This window comes from Gigantopelta aegis, chromosome 9 (assembly GCF_016097555.1).
Source record: "Gigantopelta aegis isolate Gae_Host chromosome 9, Gae_host_genome, whole genome shotgun sequence".
NCBI lineage: Eukaryota > Metazoa > Mollusca > Gastropoda > Neomphalida > Peltospiridae > Gigantopelta > Gigantopelta aegis.
The window spans coordinates 26,902,067-26,929,532 of record NC_054707.1 but is presented as its reverse complement, the minus strand read 5'-3'; the positions used below and the strand labels follow the sequence as shown (position 1 = coordinate 26,929,532).

Sequence of the window (27,466 nt, the reverse complement as noted above, 5' to 3'; positions counted from 1 at the left end):
GAATTTTTATTCTTGAAGTGTTTTCTTACAGAATATATCATTCTGACGTTTGTTTTTAGATCATTTATGCCAAACAAATGGACTCCAGCTTATCTACGTTTGGCTACTCGCTGTCTGGAGGCCAGGATCAGGATGGCAACACCTATCCAGGTGGGTTTCACATCACACTTTAATTTTCCTATAATTGACAGTATGATTTTTAATTTTACATGGATTACAACTAATGTTATGTGTAGAATGGTGGAAAAACATGGTGAATCGGTTTCAGGCCAGCTCATTGTGCCAAAAAATCTTTATGATTTTTGCCTGGATTTGAGGATATGCTCCAACACTGGGGGAGAGGGGACAACTACAGTTTTCCCCCTTCTTGTATGCTTATGAAGGTGTGATGGATCATAAGATCAATCACTCTCGGTGCATCATAACTAGTATAATTCCAATCTGTAAACACTCTTTTGTTATAAATGTAAATATCAGTGGTATGTGCCTTTGGGACAGTACAAATAAGTGTTTGAATGAGAAGACACTGCTGATGTAAATGCTGTGATGTTTGCAGATATTCTGGTTGGCGCGTATGAGTCTGACAAGGCTGTGTTTCTGCGGACCCGTCCCGTGGTGCGTGTCACTGCCAGCTTGAAGATCGACCCAGACATGATCAACCTCGACACCAAGTCCTGTACCCTCATCGACGACACCAGGATCACTTGGTAAACACAGAGCTGGAAAACAGTTTACATTGCCATTTAACTATTCAATAGGTGCCCTGCCATTTCATTGATACCTGTAGGTTGCTGACTGACTGTTCTCATAGACTTTTCACAGAACTGAACATTTTGTCAACAGTATATTCTGCTGACAGTACATTTTGTTGACTGTCAGTGTTTGTTGATGAGAATGAAATTGTTACAATATAAAACATGCAAGATGTTTTTATTCCCAAACTGTGTGTGTATTGCAGAAAACTATACAGTCATCAGAATGTATGTCAGCTTAAATAGTCTGTCGGTAAAACACCATTCACTAGGCAAGAAATCTATCAACACAACATCTTGGCATTTCTGAATTTATTTTGTGTTAATAACAATGGAAAGTAAAATGCAGAAATAAAAATACATGTAACTTTTCATTTCATTTTCAAATTGATTTTAATTAATTTATTTAACTTTCATAAATTTTAACTTTCATAAATGATAAATTAGAATATTTAAACCTATTAAAAATACTTCTTAGATAAATGAAATATCCATTGACATGTTTGGTTTTATGAATGCAAGTGTTGTGGGCTATAATATGTTTTGGATGATTGCATCACATAAACTATTTTATAGTGATGATCTTAATGTTTATTTTCAGTTTCACAGTATACACGTGTTTAGAATACAGTGGTATTGGGGTGCCTGAGGAACTTTGTAAGTATTCTCAAGTAGTAGGCCTACATACCATTCTCAAGTAGTGAAATTTACTATTCTCAGGTAGTTGTCCATTTTACAATTCTCAAGTAGTGGGCCATTTTACTATTCCCAAGTAGTAGGCCTATGTACCATTCTCAAGTACCGGTAGTGGGACATTTTACCATTTCTAAGTAGACATTTTGTTATTCTCAAGTTCTAGGCAATGTTGCCATTTCAAATTGTCATAATGACCAAATACAAAATGGAGGATGTAGTTCAGCGGTAGAATACTTTGATGTACCATTCCTGGGCTACTGGTTGGAACAGGACAAATTATGATGAGTCCACAAAGAAATTTATCCTACAGCCCAGGGTATTTGTCCTGTTCCAACCAGTAGCCCAGCAATGGTACATCAAAGGCTGTGATATGCGTTTATAGCAGCAAAGTTCATGAATGATCCCTTGCTGTTATTCAGTAGGAAAATAACTATGATAAAACACCAAATAGTTTCCTGTGCTAACTGTAACCGTAATACCAGGCCTCACTGAAGACCGATTCGAGTAATAGTAATATATGTATACTGTGTGTTTCAGTTTTTGACGTGAACTGGGAGCTGGACGTGCTGCAGAGGAACCGGACGCGTGAAGAGCAGCGCGCATACTACCTGCCCACCGAGGACGTGCTGACCGAGGCAAACACCATCAAACTGACACGCAAGGCCACCTGGTGCACCTCATCATTTGCATACATTAAAGTGAGACTGGTTTCTTTAATACCTCATCAATCGTTTGCTTACATTAAAGTGAGACTGCTTTCTTTAATACCTCATCAATCGTTTGCTTACATTAAAGTGAGACTGGTTTCTTCAATACGGTCATGAACTTTTTTCTTTCTGTTGTAAATATGTGAATAGGTTTGGTTTTGGTTTTGAATCTTGATGACAAGTTTACATAAATTGCTGGGGATAACATTAAACACATATTGTGTTATTTAGAATAATCCTCAATGCATGTTGACACTTATGCTATGGATAAATGTTAAACATATTTTATATTATTTAAAATAAACTAAAAGTTGACAACATTACTGTGGCAATTTACAATAATGAATTCTATGACTGCTTGCTGTGGTATAACATTAAAACTTTTTTTTTTAATTGTGAATACATTTATTCATGTATTACTTTAATTAGAACAGTGTTTTGCATCCATATTGTTTTATGTAGAATGATCTACGAGACAAGCTGACACCAATTGCTGTGGACTTCAAGTTTAAACTAAAGTCAGACGAGAAGAAGAAACGTAGACGAAGAAGAAATTTGGTACCAATCCTCGACCAATACATTCCAACTAATGTCCAAACTGAGGTCAGTCACTGTGTCCTCTTCCAGTAGGTTAACCATTCTACATTTCTCTAGTAGCTGTCGATCATTCTACCATTCTCAAGTAGTTGGCTGTTTTACCATTGTCAAGAATTATGGGCCATTTTATTATTCATGAACAGCAATGGGCTATTTACCATTCTCAAGTAGCAGTGGTTAATTTTGCCATGATCAGATGTGTATATATGTATATATATATAATTCGGACAGCATATTATATATATATATACTCTTCAAAAAAAGAAACAACATTGATTTTTAAAGTTTAATAAAAAAAACTGTTCGACATGATACAAGCAACCAAAGATCAAGACGACATGGGAAGGGGATTACTCTGTAGAAGTCCGAAACGGTATATCTGGAACTCCCCCTTGAAACATGTACACAGCAATATGTGTGACATAGGGGTGGGGGAAATATTGGTATCGTTTATGACCACCACGAGCCCTGATGACAGCTTGACAATGGCGATGTATGGAAGCAATCAAACATTGCATAACATGTTGTGGAATGTTCTGCCACTCATGCTGCAGTGCTGTAAGAAGTTGCGGAAGTGTCTGGGGTGGTGGATTCCTCTGGCACACACGCTGATCCAGTGCATCCCATAGATATGATATTGAGTTTAAATCCGGCGAACAGGCAGGCCAATGTAATGTCTGGATGTTGTGGCACTGCAGAAACTGCTGACTGAAAGTGCAATATGTGGTCTGGCATTGTCATGCTGAAACATTCCATGTTGACATTCATGTCTGCTAAGTGACATGGGGTCAAAACATTACGTCGCACTTATCTTCTAGGAAAAATTCCTGCCTCCATCAGCCGATTACAAACTGTATGGTCAGAAATTCTGCGTAGTCCAGGGATTTGTGTCACTGTGGTTCGATTTCGAAGATGACATACCTGGATGTATTGATCTTGAGCGGCCGTGGTTACTCTGGGATGACCTGACCTTGGACTGTTATTAACACTTGAGTGGTGTTGTTACATGCCCATAAAGCAGAGATGGTCTGTCTGGAGATGCCAAAGTGCCTTGCCATAGCTTGTTGAGTTGCCCCTGCTTGCAATCTCTCAATGGCATTATTGCTGATGCCAATCTTGGCATTATTGCATTACCTACATTGTCGTTATGCAGTCTGTTTGAATCACTACTGATGTGGCCTTGTATGCCCCACCAACGGAGGGTTCGGCATGCAAAGTTACAGAATTTCATGATGCACGTGCTTCTCTGAGGGTTGCGCTTTTGCATTTCAGTACAAATGTCGACTGTGGCTATGTTTATGTAAATCTGACGTGTTTTCTAGTGTTTTTGCATCACCATTCGGTCACTTACTTGATTGTCTTTACAATGTCTTTGATTTTGTAAAAATAATATGACAGCATTATTTTTACCAATGTCAAGTTTCTTTTTTTGAAAAGTTATATATATATATATATGTATAATATGAATGGTATACATGGATTTATATATATTAGTAGTGAGCCATTTTCCAATTCTCAAGTAGTGAGCTAATTTGCCATTCCCAAGTAGTGGGCCAATTTGCCATTCTCAAGTAGTGGGCCAATTTGCCATTCTCAAGTAGTGGGCCAATTTGCCATTCCCAGGTAGTGGGCCAATTTGCCATTCCCAGGTAGTGGGCCAATTTGCCATTCCCAGGTGGTGGGCCAATTTGCCATTCTCAAGTAGTGGGCCAATTTGCCATTCTCAAGTAGTGGGCCAATTTGCCTTTCCCAGGTAGTGGGCCAATTTGCCATTCCCAGGTGGTGGGCCAATTTGCCATTCCCAGGTGGTGGGCCAATTTGCCATTCCCAAGTAGTGGGCCAATTTGCCATTCCCAAGTAGTGGGCCAATTTGCCATTCTCAAGTACCCGGTAATCAGAATTATCAAGTATTCAACATCCAATAACCAATGATTAATTAATCAACAGGCAGGGTGGAATTTAGCTCAGTCGGTTGAGTGCTCGCTTGAGGTGCTTGTGTCACAGGATCGAACGACAGTTATGGATTAATTCAATTGATTGGATTTTTTCTCATTCCAACCAGTGCACCACAACTGTGGGAAAGTGCATACAAAAGATCCTTTGTTGCATTAGGAAAAAATGTAGCAGGTTACCAATTGTTTGACATTCAACAGCCTATGATTAATTAATCAATGTGCTCTAGTGGTGTCATTAACAAAACAAACTTTACTTTAATCAACAGGCTGTATTGGTGTTGTTAAGCAAAACAAATTTTAGTTTACCATATTCTAGTAAAGGATTATTTTACCATTCTTTAGTAATGGGTAATTTTACTATTCTCAAGTAGAGTTGGTTATTTTACTGTGCTCTAATATGTTGGCTATTTTCTCCAATATATTTGTCAATTCACAATTCTACAGTGTGTTGGTTATTTCACTATTCCTAATTTTTGTATTTGTCATATCTTTCTAATATTGAGCAGTTTAATATATAATTAACATGCAAAGAATTGACATTGGGCACATGTTATCTAATAAAAGATTTACAAAATTCCTTTTTGGGAAAGGAGGCTTTCGATTTTGTTATTTATTTTCATGTGAACAATTCAGTTAACAGGCAAAGCTTAGCCATTGGAAACTATATTATGAATAGTTGTATCATTTAACACTGTTTTTGTTTCAGGCTCAAATACTGAAGCATTGTGGGAGAGATAATATATGTATTCCGGATTTAGTTCTTAATTCATTCAGGTAAGATGCCATTATAAAATGTATGTACATTATAGATTCAGTTAAAAAAGTAAGGTGTCTATGGAGTTATTATTACGGTAGATGAGCCTCATTTATAGAGATGCTTGTTAGCAATTTGGTTCTGCCTGATTTTCTAAGTCTGTCCTCAATATAGAGTGAAACATCTCAAGACCGGACCATCTGTAAACTGAACTTCCATCAAAACGGCACATTTTACACAGTCCCTTTTTAAAAACTTGTACAAACTTAATCTCTCTAACCGAGATCCCTCTTAATACTGAACATTTTTATTGGTCCCAAGGTGTCTGCTTTAGAGGGGTTTCACTGTACATTGTATCTAGCAGAAAAGCAGGTGTGATGTATTTTTTAAATTGTTATCGCATGTAATATTTTAAACAGTCCAGTGCTAGCTTTATTACAGCCAGACAAATTCACTGATTTACACAAAAATCATTGTAAAAATCATTTTATTTGACATAATTATATCTTTAATACTGTTTCAGGATATCAGCAGCTCACATCATTGGTGACAGAACTGAACTAGAAATTCTGATAATGATCGAGAATCGCGGGGAAGACGCATACAACACTCAGCTGTGGATCAACCTACCACCTGGTGTCAGCTATAAAAATGCTGATGCTATTCAGGCGGTGAGCTTTGTGTTTCAGAATACCACACGTATTTATCTGAATACCACACGTATCTATCTGAATACCACACGTATCTATCTGAATATTTAACATTACCATCACATTAAATCAGGCACCTTCAAAAGTAAACTATAAAAGACTTTTCAATGATTTTGTGGATGAGAACATTCAGTTTTACATGTTTAAATACCATCACAACTGTTTAAATATTCATTGAGCTTGGTCATGCACTAGTTGAGATTTGTCAAAAGCAGTGTTGGGAGTCTAACACTGGTAAGAATAAATGTATTGTTTTGAGAATGGCAGTCCTCTAGACAAAGCACCGACAGTCATTGATGGGAGAAGTCACAGCCGTGTTAAAAACATTTAAACTCTGTCTTGTACAGTAATACCACAGGCCTTTAGATTGCACCAAAGCTGATGCAATAATGCGTGTGCCCAAAATAAATATGCCAAAAGTCAGCAAGCCTAAATTAAGTACAAACATGCTAACCTTAAAACATTTCACCTCAAAATCAAGTGAATGTTAAGCTGTGTTAGATTAAAATAACTTGAAATGCATTTCTGAATATCTACAACTCATTACCAGCTGTTATTAACATTACTGCACTAAAAAGACTGGTGTGCTTAGAACAGAAAAAATCCTGTTGTGCTCAAATTAATGAGTTCTATAAAGCGCTACATACCATTTTTAATACATAGATTGTTTGTCATTCAGATTACCTTGAACATTTCCTATTTGTTTAAACAGAACTTAGATCCAACAATGAGACGTAATGAATTGATACACTATTATTTTAGTTTTATTTCCTCTGTGTTTTGGTGTTCAGGTTCAGGAAGCACCAGTCAGCTGCAGGGCATTTTTCACCAAGGAGGCCATGGTTCTGTGTGACCTAGGCAACCCTCTGCCTAGTCGTGCCAAGGTGAGGCGTTATACTTGTACTTGTCACTATTCCATTGTTTTCTTCCACAAATACAGTCAAACCTGTCCTAATGGCCACCTGTGATCAGTGGTCACCTGCCTTAAGTGGCTACTTTTTCCCCTCCCAAACAATTTATAATGTAAATGCACCTGTAATAAATGGTCACCTGTCTAACGCGGCCAGCAGCCACCTAAATCAGATCCCAAATCGCTAAAATACCTGTATTAAGCGGCCACTGGAAATGTTTTCTATTATATAAAAGGGACATTTTAATAACAGCGATAAGTTGCAGCAAATAACCGATCTCACACTTTAATACTAGTATCCATTTAGTCCCGACATATCTACTGTGTGTCAGTTAACAAAGTAGGGCTCTGGAATGCCTCAAATTGCCTCTGGGCAGGCTACACTTGACATTATAGATTCACTTACTATGACAATACACAGCATGAAGTAAGAATTAAATAATTAAATGGAAAAAGAAAACAAATGTGTTGAGAATGGTTAATTTAATACATTCCATTTGAATTATTTCTGAAGGAGACAACATGTCAAAAGTTCATTTATAGTCAACTGTGAAGCATAAATCTGTTGATTAGCAGTACAGACTGTAAAACAAGAAACAACAACAAATGTTTTAAAGATGATAAATGTGGCAACCTGTAATCAGCGGCCACCTGTTTTAAGCTGCCACTTTTATCTACTCCCTTGTGTGACCACTTAAGACAGGTTTGACTGTATTATACATAATTTGTGTTGACAAACTGCTGTAATGTTTTAACTGACCATTAAATGGATGATTAAAATATGACATCTTAGAGGTCAATTTGTGCTGTATGATTAAGATGAAGTTTACACAAACAATGCTATAAACATATTCAAGACTAAGCAAAATTATTTTAAAATATAAACTAACTTTTTGCTTAACTATTTATGGGAGTCATACTGTGTGACGACATGTTTGATCTGCTGATCGGAGGTCATGACCTCTCAAAGGACATTTCACATTGTGAGTCATACTGTGTGAGATGTTTGATCTGCTGATCGGAGGTCATGACCTCTCAAAGGACATTTCATATTGTGAGTCATACTGTGTGACGACATGTTTGATCTGGTGATCGGAGGTCATGACCTCTCCAAGGACATTTCACATTGTGAGTCATACTGTGTGACGACATGTTTGATCTGGTGATCGGAGGTCATGACCTCTCAAAGGACATTTCACATTGTGAGTCATACTGTGTGACGACATGTTTGATCTGGTGATCGGAGGTCATGACCTCTCAAAGGACATTTCACATTGTGAGTCATACGGTGTGACGACATGTTTGATCTGGTGATCGAAGGTCATGACCTCTCAAAGGACATTTCACATTGTGAGTCATACGGTGTGACGACATGTTTGATCTGGTGATCGGAGGTCATGACCTCTCAAAGGACATTTCACATTGTGAGAGACAGAAAATATCACATGGTTATCTCTGCCACTGTAGTGTAATAAAAGTGGATGTTTAATAGATGTCGCTGCTTTATTGAGGTGGCTGCTTAACAGGTGGTCACTTGATAAATGTGGTTGCTAAATAGGGATGGTTGCTTAATACAAGTGGCGGCTTTGTGGATTTAACTGCAATGATATTTTGACAAATAGTTAATGGTTTTGTAGTAATTTGGATTAACGTTTCATTAGAATTCCTAGTTCACTGGTGTTCATTGGTTTGACAAGTATATTTTTTATATTTGAATGATGTAACTTATTTTAAAGATTAAAACAAATTTTTGCAATGATTTATGTAAATGTATTTTGTTTGCAGACTAATTTTACTTTGAGGGTGGCACCTAAAGATGTAAATGGAACAAAAGATGACCTGGAATTTGCTTTGCATGTTAACAGGTAATTAGAACTGCCCTGCGTGGTAAAGTTCTCCTATCTAATGTAAATGTTGACCAACTACATGTATGTCTAACTGAACACTTTAAAAAGTATGCTCATTATCTGTAAATTGTAAGTTGACTGAATACTAGTTTAGCTGTGTACTCGAGTATGTAAATTGTAAGTTGACTGAATACTAGTTTAGCTGTGTACTCGAGTATGTAAATTGTAAGTTGACTGAATACTAGTTTAGCTGTGTACTCTGTAAATTGTAAGTTGACTGAATACTAGTTTTGCTGTGTACTCTGTAAATTGTAAGTTGACTGAATACTAGTTTTGCTGTGTACTCTGTAAATTGTAAGTTGACTGAATACTAGTTTTGCTGTGTACTCTGTAAATTGTAAGTTGACTGAATACTAGTTTCGCTGTGTACTCTGTAAATTGTAATTTGACTGAATACTAGTTTTGCTGTGTACTCTGTAAATTGTAAGTTGACTGAATACTAGTTTTGCTGTGTACTCTGTAAATTGTAATTTGACTGAATACTAGTTTTGCTGTGTACTCTGTAAATTGTAAGTTGACTGAATACTAGATTTGCTGTGTACTCTGTAAATTGTAAGTTGACTGAATACTAGTTTCGCTGTGTACTCTGTAAATTGTAAGTTGACTGAATACTAGTTTTGCTGTGTACTCTGTAAATTGTAAGTTGACTGAATACTAGTTTTGCTGTGTACTCTGTAAATTGTAAGTTGACTGAATACTAGTTTCGCTGTGTAATACAGAGATACTCTGTAAATATGTGAAATAAATTATTTTAAAAAATTAGCATAATAAATTTTATTGCTTTTCCATTTTAGAAAAATTTCACAACTAGTCCCAGATGGGGAAAAAAGGTTGTTTCCTTATTTTTGGCATTTATGTACTTTATTCTCTGGATTAATTAATTAATTATTTTAGCTCGAACCCAGAAATCCTGAAAACGACCATCAACAACTTTGCTGCAGTCACCATACCTGTAACGGCCACAGCTAAAATCAACATCAATGGGTTAGTAGGTTTATTTTCCACTCAAAAAAATCTACTGTTTCATGTGTTTATCTTTGTAGCATTAGAATACTACAGCAATTCTAGAATCAATATTTGAATGATATTTTGCTCAACTTTTTGTCTTTTTGTAATATATCACTTCTTTTTTTAGATCATGTTTTACCATTACAATATAGTTTATATAAGAACACTCTAAGTGTCAGCTGGTGGAATACCAACAGTAGTTATTATAGAACGTATCCACATCCTAATAATGGTTGATTAATAATGATAGTCACTTTCTGGCATTTATTCCACAAATTGTGTACTTAACCCATTATTGTTGTTTTCAGAAAGACAGACCCAGAACAAATCAATATTAATACAACAAAAGCAAAAGCTAATCGAATTCTGAAGAGAGTAGTAGAACATGTATATGAGGTGAATTTTGTTTTTATCCTTTCAGTAAAATTTATTAAAATGTCTTTTTGAGTTTATTTGTCATTATACTAATTTAGCTATTCATTTTTGTTAATTTCTCAGAAGTTAAAAGATCATTCATCATGTAAAAGATAGTTATTTTTTCAAGCTAAATCTTTGCAGTCACCATTTATATTTCCAGAAGCAAAATTTAACCCTTTTATTAAAAAAAAGCCATATAAATTACCATGAAGATTTTATCTTTGTTAATTTATTAAGAACAAGTACAAAATAGCTTACTGTAGTAACTATTTCTGTAGGGTTTTTCTAATTTTTTACAATATTTTAGATCAGTTAATTTGATTTAAAATATGCAAAAAAATCAATAAAGTTGATCTTACTTCAGCACAATTATTGTTAGCTGTCCGGTATTTACAGCCATTCAGGAACAAATTTTGTTTTAGTCAATCTTCAGATATGTGGAGTATGTTCTTGAAAATTATTGAAAAGTGGCTAATTTAATGAAAATTTTATTTTAGCCAAAAACTAAATTTTGTTGCCAATTTGTGTAAAAATTATAATAATATTCCCAATCACTGTGTTTGCTGACCAGAATTTCTCTTGGAAACGACCTAAAATATATATTCCAATATTTCGTGAATTTCGTTGATAGTAAAATGATTAAATTTATTATCAAATTAGCTGTCACAATCGATTCCTGAAATGAATGCAAGGTTCCGCCATTGTTGTCACGCGAAAATACTTGCCGAAAACCACATTTTAAACTAAAAATGTCCATGTATTTTCCATTGTAAACAAATAACTAAATCCACTATAGACTTAATTAATTTATTCCCTGTTCCATTATTATTTCCATTCAGTGCTGTGTGCAAAATAGTGGGAAATATGAATTGGGGAATGCACTGTACAGTGTACATTGTGTCGACTTGTGTGATGTCGGGAGAAATATCTCACTGTTAAAATTCTGCAATTGAATTCTCACTTGTGTTATATCTGTAAACATGTGTATTGTAGACCATTGTGAAATGGATGGGGAAACATGACAACAGTTATCATACTCACTGTTCTCTTACAGCTTCGGAACTATGGGAAAAGTGCTACAGAGACAACTGCTTTAGAAATCTACTGGCCCAGCCATGACAGTGATTACAATCCTATTTTCCCAATAATTGGTCAGCCATTAATAACAGAAGGCGTTGGAACATGCAAGACCGTGTTTGTGACACCCGATAATAACACGGTGAGTATTTATCTGAATGTGCTGAGAAATTCAAAGACAGTTTTGAACTAATTTTTGGCTGATTATTTCAGTTACACATGGTTTATATTTGTTTTCCATTCTTTGCTTGGTCACTTCTAAAATTAATTTGGATACAATTTTTTTGTTTCTACAATGTAATTAAATTGTAAATATATTGAATTTGAGTATTGTCACCAAATGTATTTTAAGATGTAAGTTGCAATAAAATGAAGAGTACATCAAATAGTTGCTCACTGGTTCAAAGTGCATGTAACTTTAAATAGAGCATTAATATGGGAACACTTTCCATTGGGTAGGTGTGTCAAGCCGCTGAGGATTGAACATCTGCATGACTCGTTTATTTTGGTTACGCAGAAATAAATCTCGGCAACCCATTTTCTTTTTGCATACCCCGTTATATTCAGGTAAATGGTGCTCCAAAAAATAGGTTACACAAAATTAGATTTGTGCAAACAAAACGATCGCTCTTGCAATTTTCAGAGGCCTGTATCTGGCCAGTAAATATGGTCTAAAGTGTTGTTCTATCTGGCCAGTAAATGTGGTCTTTACGTTTTGTTCTATCTGGCCAGTAAATGTGGTCTAAAGTGTTCTATCTGGCCAGTAAATGTGGTCTAAAGTGTTCTATCTGGCCAGTAAATGTGGTCTAAAGTGTTGTTCTATCTGGCCAGTAAATGTGGTCTAAAGTGTTGTTCTATCTGGCCAGTAAATGTGGTCTTTAAGTGTTGTTCTATCTGGCCAGTAAATGTGGTCTTTAAGTGTTGTTCTATCTGGCCAGTAAATGTGATCTAAAGTGTTGTTCTATCTGGCCAGTAAATGTGGTCTAAAGTGTTGTTCTATCTGGCCAGTAAATGTGGTCTAAAGTGTTGTTCTATCTGGCCAGTAAATGTGATCTAAAGTGTTGTTCTATCTGGCCAGTAAATGTGGTCTTTAAGTGTTGTTCTATCTGGCCAGTAAATGTGGTCTAAAGTGTTGTTCTATCTGGCCAGTAAATGTGGTCTTTAAGTGTTGTTCTATCTGGCCAGTAAATGTGATCTAAAGTGTTGTTCTATCTGGCCAGTAAATGTGATCTAAAGTGTTGTTCTCTCTGGCCAATAAATGTGGTCTAAAGTGTTGTTCTATCTGGCCAGTAAATGTGATCTAAAGTGTTGTTCTATCTGGCCAGTAAATGTGGTCTAAAGTGTTGTTCTATCTGGCCAGTAAATGTGGTCTAAAGTGTTATTCTATCTGGCCAGTAAATGTGATCTAAAGTGTTGTTCTATCTGGCCAGTAAATGTGGTCTAAAGTGTTGTTCTCTCTGGCCAGTAAAGGCTGGTAATTCAGTTTCAACTAGTATCGGTGTACCAGCTACGATTATGCTTCAAACATCCACACTCCTACTGCAAGTAGAATGACAGTTTTTGTGCGGAGTCAAAGATGCTTCCTAGTAGCATACCCTCCTCCCATTTTTTAATTTACTTTAAGGATAATGAGTTGTAGTATTTATATCTATAGTGTAAATGTTGATTGAAATATCGTCTGTGGTATTTAATTTTGTGATATACACCCAGAAGAGCTATAAGAATTCTTTTATATGCACCTAGTCATGGACAGGACAGCACATACTACAGTCGTTGATACACCAGTTGTGCCACACTGGTTGGAATGGATAACCCCAATGGGTTGACTGAGACCCTTTTTCCCTCAGGCTAGAGCTGTACCACTGTACTACATCCTGCTTTGCAGTTCTGTGCATTATCTTGGCTTAATAAGCATTATATTCAATTATTAATATTCTTATAAAGTGACTTTTTTCACTTTGTTTATAATTTGAAGGGATTTCAGTATGGTCCATATTCCGATAACAGTGTAGATGTGATTTTACAAAACCAGAGGCTGAAGCGAGCAGCAGAAAGAAATGTACAGCATCGTCTGGTGAGTGTTCCACAGCATTTTGGCTTCTCTCTTTATTAACATGTACAAATGTACAGCGAAGCATACAATGTGTATTTAAAAAATGTCTTCATAAAGTGACTTCACTAAATTTAGTTCCGTTGTTTGGAACAGTACAGTACTTGTACTAAAGAAGGAAGCATAACATAAACATGTTTTATTAGTGAAATCTACAAGTCTAAAAAACAACAAAACATGATAATTCAACCATATTAACTCCATCCATGATAATTCAACCATATTAACTACATCCATCCATCCATCCCATACTATTCCATCCCATCCCATCTCATCCCATCCATCCGGACATCAGAGATTGCTTTCAAATGGTGACCTTGTCTATATCTTTTTTGTATTACATTAAATGTTTATGTTATCTGTTTCTTCGAAACTGTAAACACTGGGTATATGTTTGTATGTACATACATATATGTCAGTAGCCAAGGTCTGTAACAGATATCATATATTACCGACAAGTCATATTTACAGCCACATATTTTTTTACAACTACATTTTTTGTTGAATTTATACAGTATATGTTATCTTGAGGTCATGTTTTTCTAGCATGTAAGATTATTTCTTATTACTACTATTTAACATTTAATATTTGTTTGATATCTACTTCCTGTGTAGACCAGTGTATATTATCATGATTTATACAAATTATACAACTTACTTGGTGTTTTTGATAGCTTAACTATTTTTATTGCAGGTCTGTTCTGACTGGTGCACTGTTATTCAGTGCTTGGTGGGCTACATGAAGGCGAACGACAATTTCCTCATTAAAATACGAGCTGAACTGAATGTTCCAATATTTTTACAGGTAAAATTTAGATCTATTATTTTTATAGGTGCAGTTTTAATAGTATTCGGTCACGGTTTACTCTTAACTTCCTTTTCTCCAGTAACCCCCAGCCCCATTATATCTTAGTATTAGATAGAATTACATTATTTTAAAGTAAACACCTTTTTCTGTAAAGTTTTATAAATTTACCAGTTATTCTGAAGATTGTTATTACTGTTTAGCAGTCATGTTATAAATACGGTAGAATGTTAGTTGGGTTTTTTTTTTAATAAAAAGGTTTTGCTGTTCTTGATTTAAATATTACTAGTCACAGTGTTCTATTTTATCTCAGCCATTCTTTAAAGAAAATATTGTGGACTGGAAGGGTGGCTTTTTATAATTGTCTTATTTTCATTCCATTTTCAGTACAGTGAAACCCCATCAAAATTGGGCCTTCAGTAAGCTGGAATTCCCTCCAAACCTGACTTTTCACAGTCCCCTTTTAAATATCAGTACAGAACTTCTCTGAACAGGATACCCCTTAAAACCAGACTTTTTACTTGATCCCATGGGTGTCCGGTTTAGCGGGGTTTCTGTGTATAATAATTTATTACAGATAAGCTTCACTGCTAACACAGTGAGTTACATTACAGCAAACATATATACTTTGCTTTAAGTATGATTTTCACTTGATTTGTTTTGACAATTTGCTACATTGCTGATATTGCTGACAAGCCTCTGTGTCTACAGCATGTTGTGTTTCCTCTTACAGAAAGAGATTGATCAGATGCATCTCACGTCCCAGGCCTATGCCCGAGTTTTGTCCATGCCTTACAAGTTGAAGAATATTGATCCAAATGCTTTTGATTACGATACTCAACAAGTAAAATATTGATTCATTTGCTTTTACCTTTAATACTCAAACAAATAAAATGTTAATCCAAATGTTTGATCATGACTATTACTGTGATTATTACTCAAATACTAAAATCTTGATTTAAATGGTTTTGACTATGATACTAAAACAAGTAATTTTTTTTATTTAAATGGTATTTTTATCAAATACTGATTCAAATGAATTTACTTGAAAAACCTCTGCAGATAAAATATTAATCTCTAGGCTTTTGAATATGATACTCCACTTGTATGTCACGATGTGTCTATAAAAAAACCTGTTGCAATTATTATTAGAAAGACGCCTATAAAGTGATTCTATTTTTAGGTCACAACAGAGGTCACAGCAGACAGACCCGACTCGGGGTCACGACCTATAGAGATCTGGATCATCGCCATCTCGGTATCAGCGGGTCTTCTGGTTCTACTCTTAATAGTCATCCTGCTGTGGTGGGTTAGTGCCAGTTTACATCAGTTAACTCTTGATAGTCATCCTGCTTTGGTGGGTTAGTGCCAGTTTACATCAGTTAACTCTTGATAGTCATCCTGCTTTGGTGGGTTAGTGCCAGTTTACATCAGTTAACTCTTGATAGTCATCCTGCTGTGGTGGGTTAGTGCCAGTTTACATCAGTTAACTCTTGATAGTCATCCTGCTGTGGTGGGTTAGTGCCAGTTTACATCAGTTAACTCTTGATAGTCATCCTGCTTTGGTGGGTTAGTGCCAGTTTACATCAGTTAACTCTTGATAGTCATCCTGCTTTGGTGGGTTAGTGCCAGTTTACATCAGTTAACTCTTGATAGTCATCCTGCTTTGGTGGGTTAGTGCCAGTTTACATCAGTTAACTCTTGATAGTCATCCTGCTGTGGCGGGTTAGTGCCAGTTTACATCAGTTAACTCTTGATAGTCATCCTGCTGTGGCGGGTTAGTGCCAGTTTACATCAGTTAACTCTTGATAGTCATCCTGCTGTGGCGGGTTAGTGCCAGTTTACATCAGTTAACTCTTGATAGTCATCCTGCTGTGGCGGGTTAGTGCCAGTTTACATCAGTTAACTCTTGATAGTCATCCTGCTGTGGCGGGTTAGTGCCAGTTTACATCAGTTAACTCTTGATAGTCATCCTGCTGTGGCGGGTTAGTGCCAGTTTACATCAGTTAACTCTTGATAGTCATCCTGCTGTGGCGGGTTAGTGCCAGTTTACATCAGTTAACTCTTGATAGTCATCCTGCTGTGGCGGGTTAGTGCCAGTTTACATCAGTTAACTCTTGATAGTCATCCTGCTGTGGCGGGTTAGTGCCAGTTTACATCCTGCTCAGTGCCAGTTTAACTCTTGATAGTCATCCTGCTGTGGCGGGTTAGTGCCAGTTTACATCAGTTAACTCTTGATAGTCATCCTGCTGTGGCGGGTTAGTGCCAGTTTACATCAGTTAACTCTTGATAGTCATCCTGCTGTGGCGGGTTAGTGCCAGTTTACATCAGTTAACTCTTGATAGTCATCCTGCTGTGGCGGGTTAGTGCCAGTTTACATCAGTTAACTCTTGATAGTCATCCTGCTGTGGCGGGTTAGTGCCAGTTTACATCAGTTAACTCTTGATAGTCATCCTGCTGTGGCGGGTTAGTGCCAGTTTACATCAGTTAACTCTTGATAGTCATCCTGCTGTGGCGGGTTAGTGCCAGTTTACATCAGTTAACTCTTGATAGTCATCCTGCTGTGGCGGGTTAGTGCCAGTTTACATCAGTTAACTCTTGATAGTCATCCTGCTGTGGCGGGTTAGTGCCAGTTTACATCAGTTAACTCTTGATAGTCATCCTGCTGTGGCGGGTTAGTGCCAGTTTACATCAGTTAACTCTTGATAGTCATCCTGCTGTGGCGGGTTAGTGCCAGTTTACATCAGTTAACTCTTGATAGTCATCCTGCTGTGGCGGGTTAGTGCCAGTTTACATCAGTTAACTCTTGATAGTCATCCTGCTGTGGCGGGTTAGTGCCAGTTTACATCAGTTAACTCTTGATAGTCATCCTGCTGTGGCGGGTTAGTGCCAGTTTACATCAGTTAACTCTTGATAGTCATCCTGCTGTGGCGGGTTAGTGCCAGTTTACATCAGTTAACTCTTGATAGTCATCCTGCTGTGGCGGGTTAGTGCCAGTTTACATCAGTTAACTCTTGATAGTCATCCTGCTGTGGTGGGTTAGTGCCAGTTTACATCAGTTAACTCTTGATAGTCATCCTGCTGTGGTGGGTTAGTGCCAGTTTACATCAGTTAACTCTTGATAGTCATCCTGCTGTGGTGGGTTAGTGCCAGTTTACATCAGTTAACTCTTGATAGTCATCCTGCTGTGGTGGGTTAGTGCCAGTTTACATCAGTTAACTCTTGATAGTCATCCTGCTGTGGTGGGTTAGTGCCAGTTTACATCAGTTAACTCTTGATAGTCATCCTGCTGTGGTGGGTTAGTGCCAGTTTACATCAGTTAACTCTTGATAGTCATCCTGCTGTGGTGGGTTAGTGCCAGTTTACATCAGTTAACTCTTGATAGTCATCCTGCTGTGGTGGGTTAGTGCCAGTTTACATCAGTTAACTCTTGATAGTCATCCTGCTGTGGTGGGTTAGTGCCAGTTTACATCAGTTAACTCTTGATAGTCATCCTGCTGTGGTGGGTTAGTGCCAGTTTACATCAGTTAACTCTTGATAGTCATCCTGCTGTGGTGGGTTAGTGCCAGTTTACATCAGTTAACTCTTGATAGTCATCCTGCTGTGGTGGGTTAGTGCCAGTTTACATCAGTTAACTCTTGATAGTCATCCTGCTGTGGTGGGTTAGTGCCAGTTTACACCAGTTAACTCTTGATAGTCATCCTGCTGTGGTGGGTTAGTGCCAGTTTACACCAGTTAACTCTTGATAGTCATCCTGCTGTGGTGGGTTAGTGCCAGTTTACACCAGTTAACTCTTGATAGTCATCCTGCTGTGGTGGGTTAGTGCCAGTTTACATCAGTTAACTCTTGATAGTCATCCTGCTGTGGTGGGTTAGTGCCAGTTTACATCAGTTAACTCTTGATAGTCATCCTGCTGTGGTGGGTTAGTGCCAGTTTACACCAGTTAACTCTTGATAGTCATCCTGCTGTGGTGGGTTAGTGCCAGTTTACACCAGTTAACTCTTGATAGTCATTCTGCTGTGGTGGGTAGTGCCAGTTTACACCAGTTAACTCTTGATAGTCATCCTGCTGTGGTGGGTTAGTGCCAGTTTACACCAGTTAACTCTTGATAGTCATCCTGCTGTGGTGGGTTAGTGCCAGTTTACACCAGTTAACTCTTGATAGTCATCCTGCTGTGGTGGGTTAGTGCCAGTTTACACCAGTTAACTCTTGATAGTCATTCTGCTGTGGTGGGTTAGTGCCAGTTTACACCAGTTAACTCTTGATAGTCATCCTGCTGTGGTGGGTTAGTGCCAGTTTACACCAGTTAACTCTTGATAGTCATCCTGCTGTGGTGGGTTAGTGCCAGTTTACACCAGTTAACTCTTGATAGTCATCCTGCTGTGGTGGGTTAGTGCCAGTTTACACCAGTTAACTCTTGATAGTCATCCTGCTGTGGTGGGTTAGTGCCAGTTTACACCAGTTAACTCTTGATAGTCATTCTGCTGTGGTGGGTTAGTGCCAGTTTTCACCTAGTGTACACCAGTTACCTCTTCACAAATAGCAGCTACTGACTTCCACAGATTGCCCCCATGTCTGGTATATCAAATGCCATAGTATGTGCTGTCATGTCTATGGGGAAAGTACAAATAAAAGATCCCTTGCTGCTGATGGAAAAATTTAGCATGTTTCCTCTTAGACTTTATCAAAACTTACTAAATGTTTGACATCCAATAGGCAATGCTTAATACATCAATGTGCTCTGGTGGTTTCATTACTTAAAGGAAATTTTAACTTTTTTCCACAGATTTTCAGCTTATAGAATGAAATGAAATTATTATTTCCTTTTGTTAAGTTATGAGTCGAAATTACACTGATTCAGTACAAACATATCACAGAATGGAAAGGTTATTGAACATGTCATCTGTTTAATGTGTTCACTGTAATTACTCTTTCCTATCTGTAATTCCACAAATCCTTTACTCTTATATATGTTACCAACATCAAATTCCACAGCTGTTAACAATCATCTGTTACCAAACATATGGTTTCATGTGTAATTTTCATTTAATTGGCTTCCTGAATCGATTTTCATAACTAAACTGTTTTTGTTTTATAGTGTGGATTTTTCAAACGTTGGCAGCCAGAGGATGAAGGATACATGATTGCTAATGGTGGCACATCAAAGATGGATGTTGACAACAAAATGTGGGAGTGAGTCAAGAACATTCACTGGATATGTTTCAAGAAGCACCTCATCATAGCCATAACAACATTTGCCATTCATTTGTGTGGGGGAAAAACATGGATTCATACTTTTAATATTAAATTTGTTCATGAATGGATGTGTGATAGTCAAATGGAGATATAAATATGATTAGGCAGAATGGGCAATCAATTTAGATCAAATCATAGTAAGAGTTATTGCCCTCTAAGCCCAATAATACAAAATAATCGGGCTTTACATGGCTAAATTTCCGATTTTCATTGGCACTTTCAAAAGACATTTATGCCAAATATTTTTTTAACAGTGGTATCACTGATGATTGAAATTTGAATATAACAGGCATCAAATACCTTTAAAATGATACCACTTGGTATACTCTTATCTACAAAATATATAATAGCCTGGTTCCAGATACCACTTGGTATACTCTTATCTACAAAATATATAATAGCCTAGTTCCAGATACCACTTGGTATACTCTTATCTACAAAATATATAATAGCCTGGTTCCAGATACCACTTGGTGTACTCTTATCTACAAAATATATAATAGCCTGGTTCCAGATACCACTTGGTGTACTCTTATCTACAAAATATATAATAGCCTGGTTCCAGATACCACTTGGTGTTGTGTATTTCTTGTATGTTGTACTCTACTGCATGCCTTCGGAATGGTATTTGTCACAAAAAAGAATACTTGTTTTTCTATGCAATTAATACCACTGTGCTTTCACACTTTGAGAACTGCAATATTCTTGGTGCCAAACTGTTTCATGTTTTAATTTATTGTGATTCATTTGTAGTAGACTTTGAGAATCATAGAGACAAGCTATTTTGTTACTATTATTTTCATAACATTTAGACATGTTTGCCTGACTGTTGACCGACAGGCATATGCTGGATAACAGTAACAGGTTGTGTTGTCTTTACAGCAGACATTTTGGTAGACTGGTGTGTGTAACAATGTCTCAGATTGTAACTTTAAACATCAGTGATGACAATCAGGGCTCACACTGGAACATATTTTGAATTAACCAATTTTTAGATATATAAAGTATTTCCTTCAAAATTATTAAAATGTTAATTTAAGGAATATTTTATTAGTCCAATACTAAATGTTGTAGTCACTATGTATAAACATTAGCATTTGGCTAATTTGACAATATACAGGGTGAGCCCTGTAGCCCCCCGTGCTTATAAAACTTTTAGAATTCAGACTCAGTCTCTAATGACGTCACACACATACAATTTGTATGGTGTGGCCATGACGTCTAAGACTCCATTAGAGTCTCGAGTCAAGACTAAAAGTTTTATAAGCAGCAGACATGGCCATTAAAAATAGAAAAGCAAGTGAATAAGAAATTATAGCTGGCTGTTACTGTCTGCTATGAATCTCATGTGACATAATGAGGCTGATATTGAAGCCAAGAAGATGTACTTGGTTTATGTTAAATATTGATGGTATATGTTACAAAGCAGCCAGAAACTAGCTTTCAACTGCATATTGCAGGCTTATCAACATGCACAAATTAGATTGTCAAAATAGCAACATCTCATCAGATAATATTTATTCTTTGTAAAAAAAATTACTTGATAAACATTTTTTAAATAAATGGCAAAAAATTGCTTTATTTGTTTATGGCATTTCTAAAACTAGGCCTTAGCTAAAACTTCACATTATTGTGAACTCAGAATGTGTTCCATTCCATTGTGAAGATCTCTTTGAAACATACGTATTCTTGTTGTCATGGTTTTACGATGACATCATGACATTCATGTCAATTGCATTAATATTTTTTGAGATGTGTCTAATTGCGAAGCCCTAGTATTTTTATTTATCAGGCATTGAAAAAATATAAACACACTGATGCAGAGGGCCAACTTCAAAATGGACCAAATGAGTCTTCTGAAGCAGTTGAGAAAGGAACTTTTGGGATCATGAGCCCGAGTCGTTTCTTATGACAGTCTCAGAACAATTTTAGTTTTAACACTCGTCTCATAAATTGTATAGGAAATACTGCTTTGTTTCTTTCTCTGCAATCTCTGTTTTCTAAAAACTAGTGATGGATCCAAGATTTTGATAGATGGGTGTATAAATCTTTTTCTAAATATTTAGAAAGGGCCATAAAATTAGAATGAAAAGTTTGATGGATCTCTTTTTGGGGGGGAATGGGTGTGTGTATAGATGTACTGAGATGACATGTTTTCTATATTTTTCTTTGAGAGATGATATTGCCTAAATAATGATTGATAGTTGGATGATTACAATGTCACTGTGTAGTTTGGGGGTCACTCCCACTTATTAACCACCTGTTGATAGCAAATTAAGTGGGAAAACAAGAAACGTGATCTTTTACACTTTTCAATGACACACATTTATGTACTCTTTCTTATTCTGTGGAGATGCATAGCATCACATACAAGCTGTACCTGTGCCTAATAACGTTTGAAGATTCCTTTGGTCTTTTACAATTTGATTTAAATACTCTTTATTAATTAGTGAAAATTTGTTTTGTGGTTCACTGCCAATTTTCAAGTAAAACCGTCAGTTGATTTATTGCTTTTAATACAAAGTTTATATTAATATGCATAGTCAAGCATGTTAAGCAGTCAGTAAAATGACTATAACAATTACCTAAGACATGATTGTTTATTTCAGTTAAAGCTGTATTACAGTAGATGTTTTAGGAGTGTAATAAGGTGGCCTTAAAACAGCTGCTCAAAACATCTACATACTTTAATGGGTTTGATTACAGGTTTTTTTTGTTATTAAGTTAAACATAAAGACATTGTTGTTTGTTTATTATTTTTTAAATGTCTCAAGTCTGAATTTAAGCAATAGTCCTGTTGTGAAAATAATGTTAGAAGTTGTTGTGCCATTATAAATATTTAACAATTGTACATATTAACATGTAACTCATTTTTTGATTACATATATCATATCACTTATATAAATGTCATATCATTTCACTACCATTTATCATATAGTCATTGTGATGTATTCATATAGGCTTAATTTAAGGTATCATTGTAATGTTTGTATTTTTTGTTGAGTTGTCATGTTTAGGAGTAAGAATCTTCATTTAAATGATTAACATTAGAATAGATTTGTCTCATGTTTTAGATGAGCTAGATATTATGGCATGTATTTGAATATTTTATACACATTCAAGCATATAAGAAGCAACAGAAGTTCCATTATTACATGAGGCCATCATATTTATGGTTTATTGAAGTGAACTCACAAACGTAAAGTTATAATCTTTTTGTTTTTTATTAATAAATGTTCAACAATTTGGTATCAATCAATTGTGAATGATCAGACCTTATGTTCAGTCTGTTAAAAGATTTAAATATCTAGTTCTTGTCCCTATAATATTACTGTTTTTTGTTTGTACAAAAGGGATACTAACTTTAAAATAATGACTGATCTTGTCACATGTTATTTTATTCTAGAAAATCTTTACTGCTTTAGAGTTAAGATAAAATAACTGTTTGCTGGTTGAGGATTCAACTTAGTGTCTTTTGTATTCTATTACTATTAAAGAATGCACTCATTGGTTGTTTAAATTGCTACAGACAAAATCTTTAAGCAGGATTTTGACGGATTCATCAACTGTTTGCCTTTTTATATCCATTAATAATAAGAACAAAACTTACGTGTATGTATAACAAAGTAATTGTATAAAATCCAAAAGTGCCTTAATTTTGCAGCAGTTGTGATGTAAATAGTTTGTTATAATTAGATATCACTGACAAGGCAATTTTTGTCTTATTAACATTTATGATATATTATATATGCATAATATGAAAGTGTACATTTTATAAACAATATATAAACATGGTGTGGACTGGACATAACATATATGTACGCTATACATTTTAGCATTTGTCTTGTTATTTGTACTTGCTTAGTTTATGAATGTTTAACAATACAATATACAGGGGGTTTGTACATTTTTGAATTCTAGAAAGTTCTTGAAAGTTTATGATATTTCAGCTTCAGTTCTGGCTTCATGCTTGCAATATGGAGACTTTGATAGTCTGACATTTGGATTTTAAAGTTTTATAAGCATAGATTTGTTCTTTATGAACCTTGTTAATTGTTTAGTCTAATTTAACCTGATACCAAGGCTGTCTTTAGTATTTGTTTGACCTAATTTTTATTGCCATAAATGTATAAGAACTTTTAACTTGATTAGGGTAAGAACCAAAAAGACATGTGCAAATTGTGTAAATCGGCAAAGCCATTTACACAAACTTGCCATGTTTTTTTGTGTTCATATGCCAATGAACCTAAACAAATTAACAGACAATCCATATAATTTTAAATACTTTTATTAACAAAAGCACAAAAAGATCATATTTAATTCTTTAGAAAATAACACTCAGTAAAGTACCAATATAAAGTGGCATCATCAAATGTGACTTTCCCTGAGAAATAAACCAATTTGCCTTGCTATTGCTGGACCAATAGGATGCCTTTAAACTGTAACCATTATAGTGGAAATTTAATTATGGTTATTTGTTCTGAATTGTGTTGATTTGCAGTAAAGGCTGTGTACATGCATCTGTGGGATTATCCAAGTTATACATAACAGTCATACTATTGTACTGGTCTTGAATCAAGTTAACATGATGTTGTTTTCGAGTTAATAGATGTTACATGTATGTCAACATTTCCCTGTCAATACAGTCCGACCGTGACATTGGTCAGTGTGTACACTGTTAGGTGATTGGAGAGTATTGTATGGTGACCCCTTTAGACAATAGAGGTGGCCCCATAACACAATAGAGGTGGCCCCTTAACACAATAGAGGTGGCCCCTTAACACTATAGAGGTGGCCCCTTAACACGTTAGAGGTGGCCCCTTAACACAATAGAGGTGACCCCTTTAGACAATAGAGGTGGCCCCTTGGAGCAGGTTATTTACTGCTGCATGTTAGTTAATTATGTCCAGTTCTACAAGTAATTTAATATTTATATTCTTGTTTTGCTTTCAAGCAGTGTAGAACGTAGAGTTCAGGAATCTGTCTATGTTGTGAAATAAACAACACATTCTGTTAAATTTTGTTCTTAATTTAAAAGACTAACAAGGAAGGAAATGTTTTATTTAACGACAATTTAAAAACACTAATGTGTCACACTACAAGATTTCAGACTTTTGGGTTATTGTTTTGTTTTGTTTTTTTCTTTATTTTGTTTTTTAAGTGAGCAAACCTTATTCTTAATTTTAAAATTAACTTTAAACATTGTCAAAAATTATGATCGATATGATTAAAACTGAACAGTGCTATCATTATGACACTGATATGTTTCAGATTAATAAATCATCATTTTGTTTCAAACAACAATTCTTTCATTCTTGGACAGATTCCTAAGAATGGTACACAAACTTGGGTGTCAGAATTGGGTGGGGGCAGGGGAAGAACTTACCTCCAACTATGAAGCTGCATGGCCCAGAGTTGACAAGTGAATCAATAATTTCACCCCCACCCCCTATTACTGGCATGCTCCAACACCCATTCTGTAAGATGTAAAAATTGCTTTGAGTGTCTGTGATTGGAGTGGATGAATGTGTGATCGTATGTTATTTTATACATAGCATTAAACATGTACAAGCTATTTATTGGTCGGCGTGTGTTGTATGTTTGATGTTTTTAAACATGTAATGGGGCGAGTTGTAGTCGGCTGTTGATCTCCTAACACCAGGTTCGTCTCCATGTCTTCATTATACATTTATTGTATATTGCATAATTTTCGTATTGCTTTTATAAGAGTTTTGCTTTCTCTTCATTAATAACAAATATATTAATTTGTATAATATATACATTGTGTTTACTGTACGGTAATGATTTATAGAGTAATTTGGGTTTCTGTTTTGTTTTGGGATTTTAAAAAGTTTTTTGAATTTAATAAAGTTTGTTTATTATGTTACTCAGATATAACCAAATATAACTGAAAAAAGACAATCTAATAATCATTTTGTTTGATATACTAGTATGCAATAGGCTTTATTATTACATTTTGATATAAAGTTTATTGGGTGAGGCTTAAATACTATTTAGAAACAAAAAATATCATTAAACAACTGTAGCTTGTTAGGAGGGTGAGCAATTGCAGCCGCTCATGATTATGTCAAGTTGGTATGAGTTTCTTATCATGGATCAGAACCAGCTTTCATTGTCAAATGGCGTGGTTTTCAGAGACTGGTATCAGGTTCTTAGCAAGTATCAGAACCAGATTTCAGTGTCAAGTGGCGTGGTATTCAGAGACTGGTATCGGGTTCTTATCACGTATCGGAACCAGATTTCAGTGTCAAGTGGGGTGGTATTCAGAGACTGGTATCAGGTTCTTATCACGGATCAGAATCAGCCTTTCTCAACACACTACAGCTTTCAGTGTCAAGTGGCGTGGTATTCAGAGACTGGTATCAGGTTCTTAACAAGTATCAGAACCAGATTTCAGTGTCAAGTGGCGTGGTATTCAGAGACTGGTATCAGGTTCTTATCACGTATCAGAACCAGATTTCAGTATCAGGTGGCGTGGTATTCAGAGACTGGTATCAGGTTCTTATCATATATCAGAACCAGGTTAATACAGCTGAAGAAGCACTGATCTAAAAAGGTCTAGTATACCAGTACTAGATTTTAGAATAATTTTTTTTGATTTAGCATTCAGCCTCATTCATTAAAATAGAACAAATCTGGCTTCATTCATTTAAAAATCTGGATATCATTGAGTGAATTATTAACTGCATGATGATTATAAATAAACCTATTAAAAACAATAAATATTAACTATAGTTATGCATTGCTTTGCTGAAAGATAATTAAATTAATGATTTCTTGTATAACTGGTGCTATTATGATGCAGTGTTAGTTATCCCCAAACTGCCAAAATGAAACCATAATGTGCATTTGACTTTATTTTTTATATCTAACATTGTTTCCATAATAATTAATGAAAAATGATACAAAGTTTAATGGATTACATTAATTTAAGCTTATTAAACTTAAAGCTCATTGGACAAGAGTATGAATGCTTCCATATTTTTTGGTTTTTAACATCTGTGTTCCATGTTTGTCTGAAAAAAGGATGAACTAAATTTACATTTATGGTTTTTTTTTTAAATTTAACTTTTGATGCCACGAAAATGTTTACACTCTGACCACACATTTTTCGGGCATATACTACAAAAGTTCAAAGTTCAAGATTTAAAACTTGCATGTAAGCAAATAAACAAGTGTGAGCTTTTTAAAACAAATTATATTGAATTCTTAAATGTAGTAAATAGGCCTAATTGCTCTCGTTCTACTTGCTCTCGTTCTACTGATACTGATGGAGGTTTCTTCTTTCAAGTTTAACCTTAAAAAAACAACATCACCACTTTGCTTAGGGTTATTAATCATTTACATGAATTGATATGCATTTTCATTGACTGTTGAAATGTTTTATGTATTCTAAGTACAAATGTGAATAAACTATTAAAACTTTTAACTGTTGTGTTAATGGGTTTTTTAAATGTATTTATTCGGGGCCCAGGTGATAGGTAATATGTTGTTTGTCTAATTTGGTCATTGGTAAAATATATCTACGAGTCACAGGAATGATTACCCTCAATGGAATCGTGTTTATTCCCATTTCAACCAGTACTGATCACCAATGCTCATGGCATGTATTGCATATAAAAGATCCCTTGTTGCTTTAGTTACATATAGCCTGTGGCAACAGCAGGTTTCCACTCTTTTTTTTTCTTCTTTTTTTTCTCTCTCGACTAAATGTTAAAAAAAAAGAGCATATGTTAGACAACAAATACCAAGTTGAAATGTGTTGAGTACGTGTTATTAAACAA

The 27,466-nt window shown here is 35.6% G+C and overlaps 1 protein-coding gene across 1 annotated transcript in view; it reads left to right on the top strand.

Moving 5' to 3' along the window:
• Positions 1-27,107, top strand: part of LOC121380870 (integrin alpha-V-like) — a 76,336-nt gene extending 49,229 nt beyond the window's left edge. Inside the window, exons 11-27 of the mRNA XM_041509875.1 lie at positions 60-150; positions 557-707; positions 1,354-1,409; positions 1,986-2,146; positions 2,618-2,758; positions 5,414-5,481; positions 5,985-6,132; positions 6,963-7,055; positions 8,867-8,946; positions 9,883-9,972; positions 10,305-10,392; positions 11,468-11,632; positions 13,466-13,564; positions 14,295-14,405; positions 15,139-15,249; positions 15,589-15,714; positions 19,504-27,107. Of these exons, the coding sequence (XP_041365809.1) occupies positions 60-150; positions 557-707; positions 1,354-1,409; positions 1,986-2,146; positions 2,618-2,758; positions 5,414-5,481; positions 5,985-6,132; positions 6,963-7,055; positions 8,867-8,946; positions 9,883-9,972; positions 10,305-10,392; positions 11,468-11,632; positions 13,466-13,564; positions 14,295-14,405; positions 15,139-15,249; positions 15,589-15,714; positions 19,504-19,602 (1,878 nt within the window). The 3' untranslated portion in view covers positions 19,603-27,107. The remainder of the gene's footprint in view (positions 1-59; positions 151-556; positions 708-1,353; positions 1,410-1,985; positions 2,147-2,617; positions 2,759-5,413; positions 5,482-5,984; positions 6,133-6,962; positions 7,056-8,866; positions 8,947-9,882; positions 9,973-10,304; positions 10,393-11,467; positions 11,633-13,465; positions 13,565-14,294; positions 14,406-15,138; positions 15,250-15,588; positions 15,715-19,503) is intronic.
• Positions 27,108-27,466: the final 359 nt, after the last annotated feature.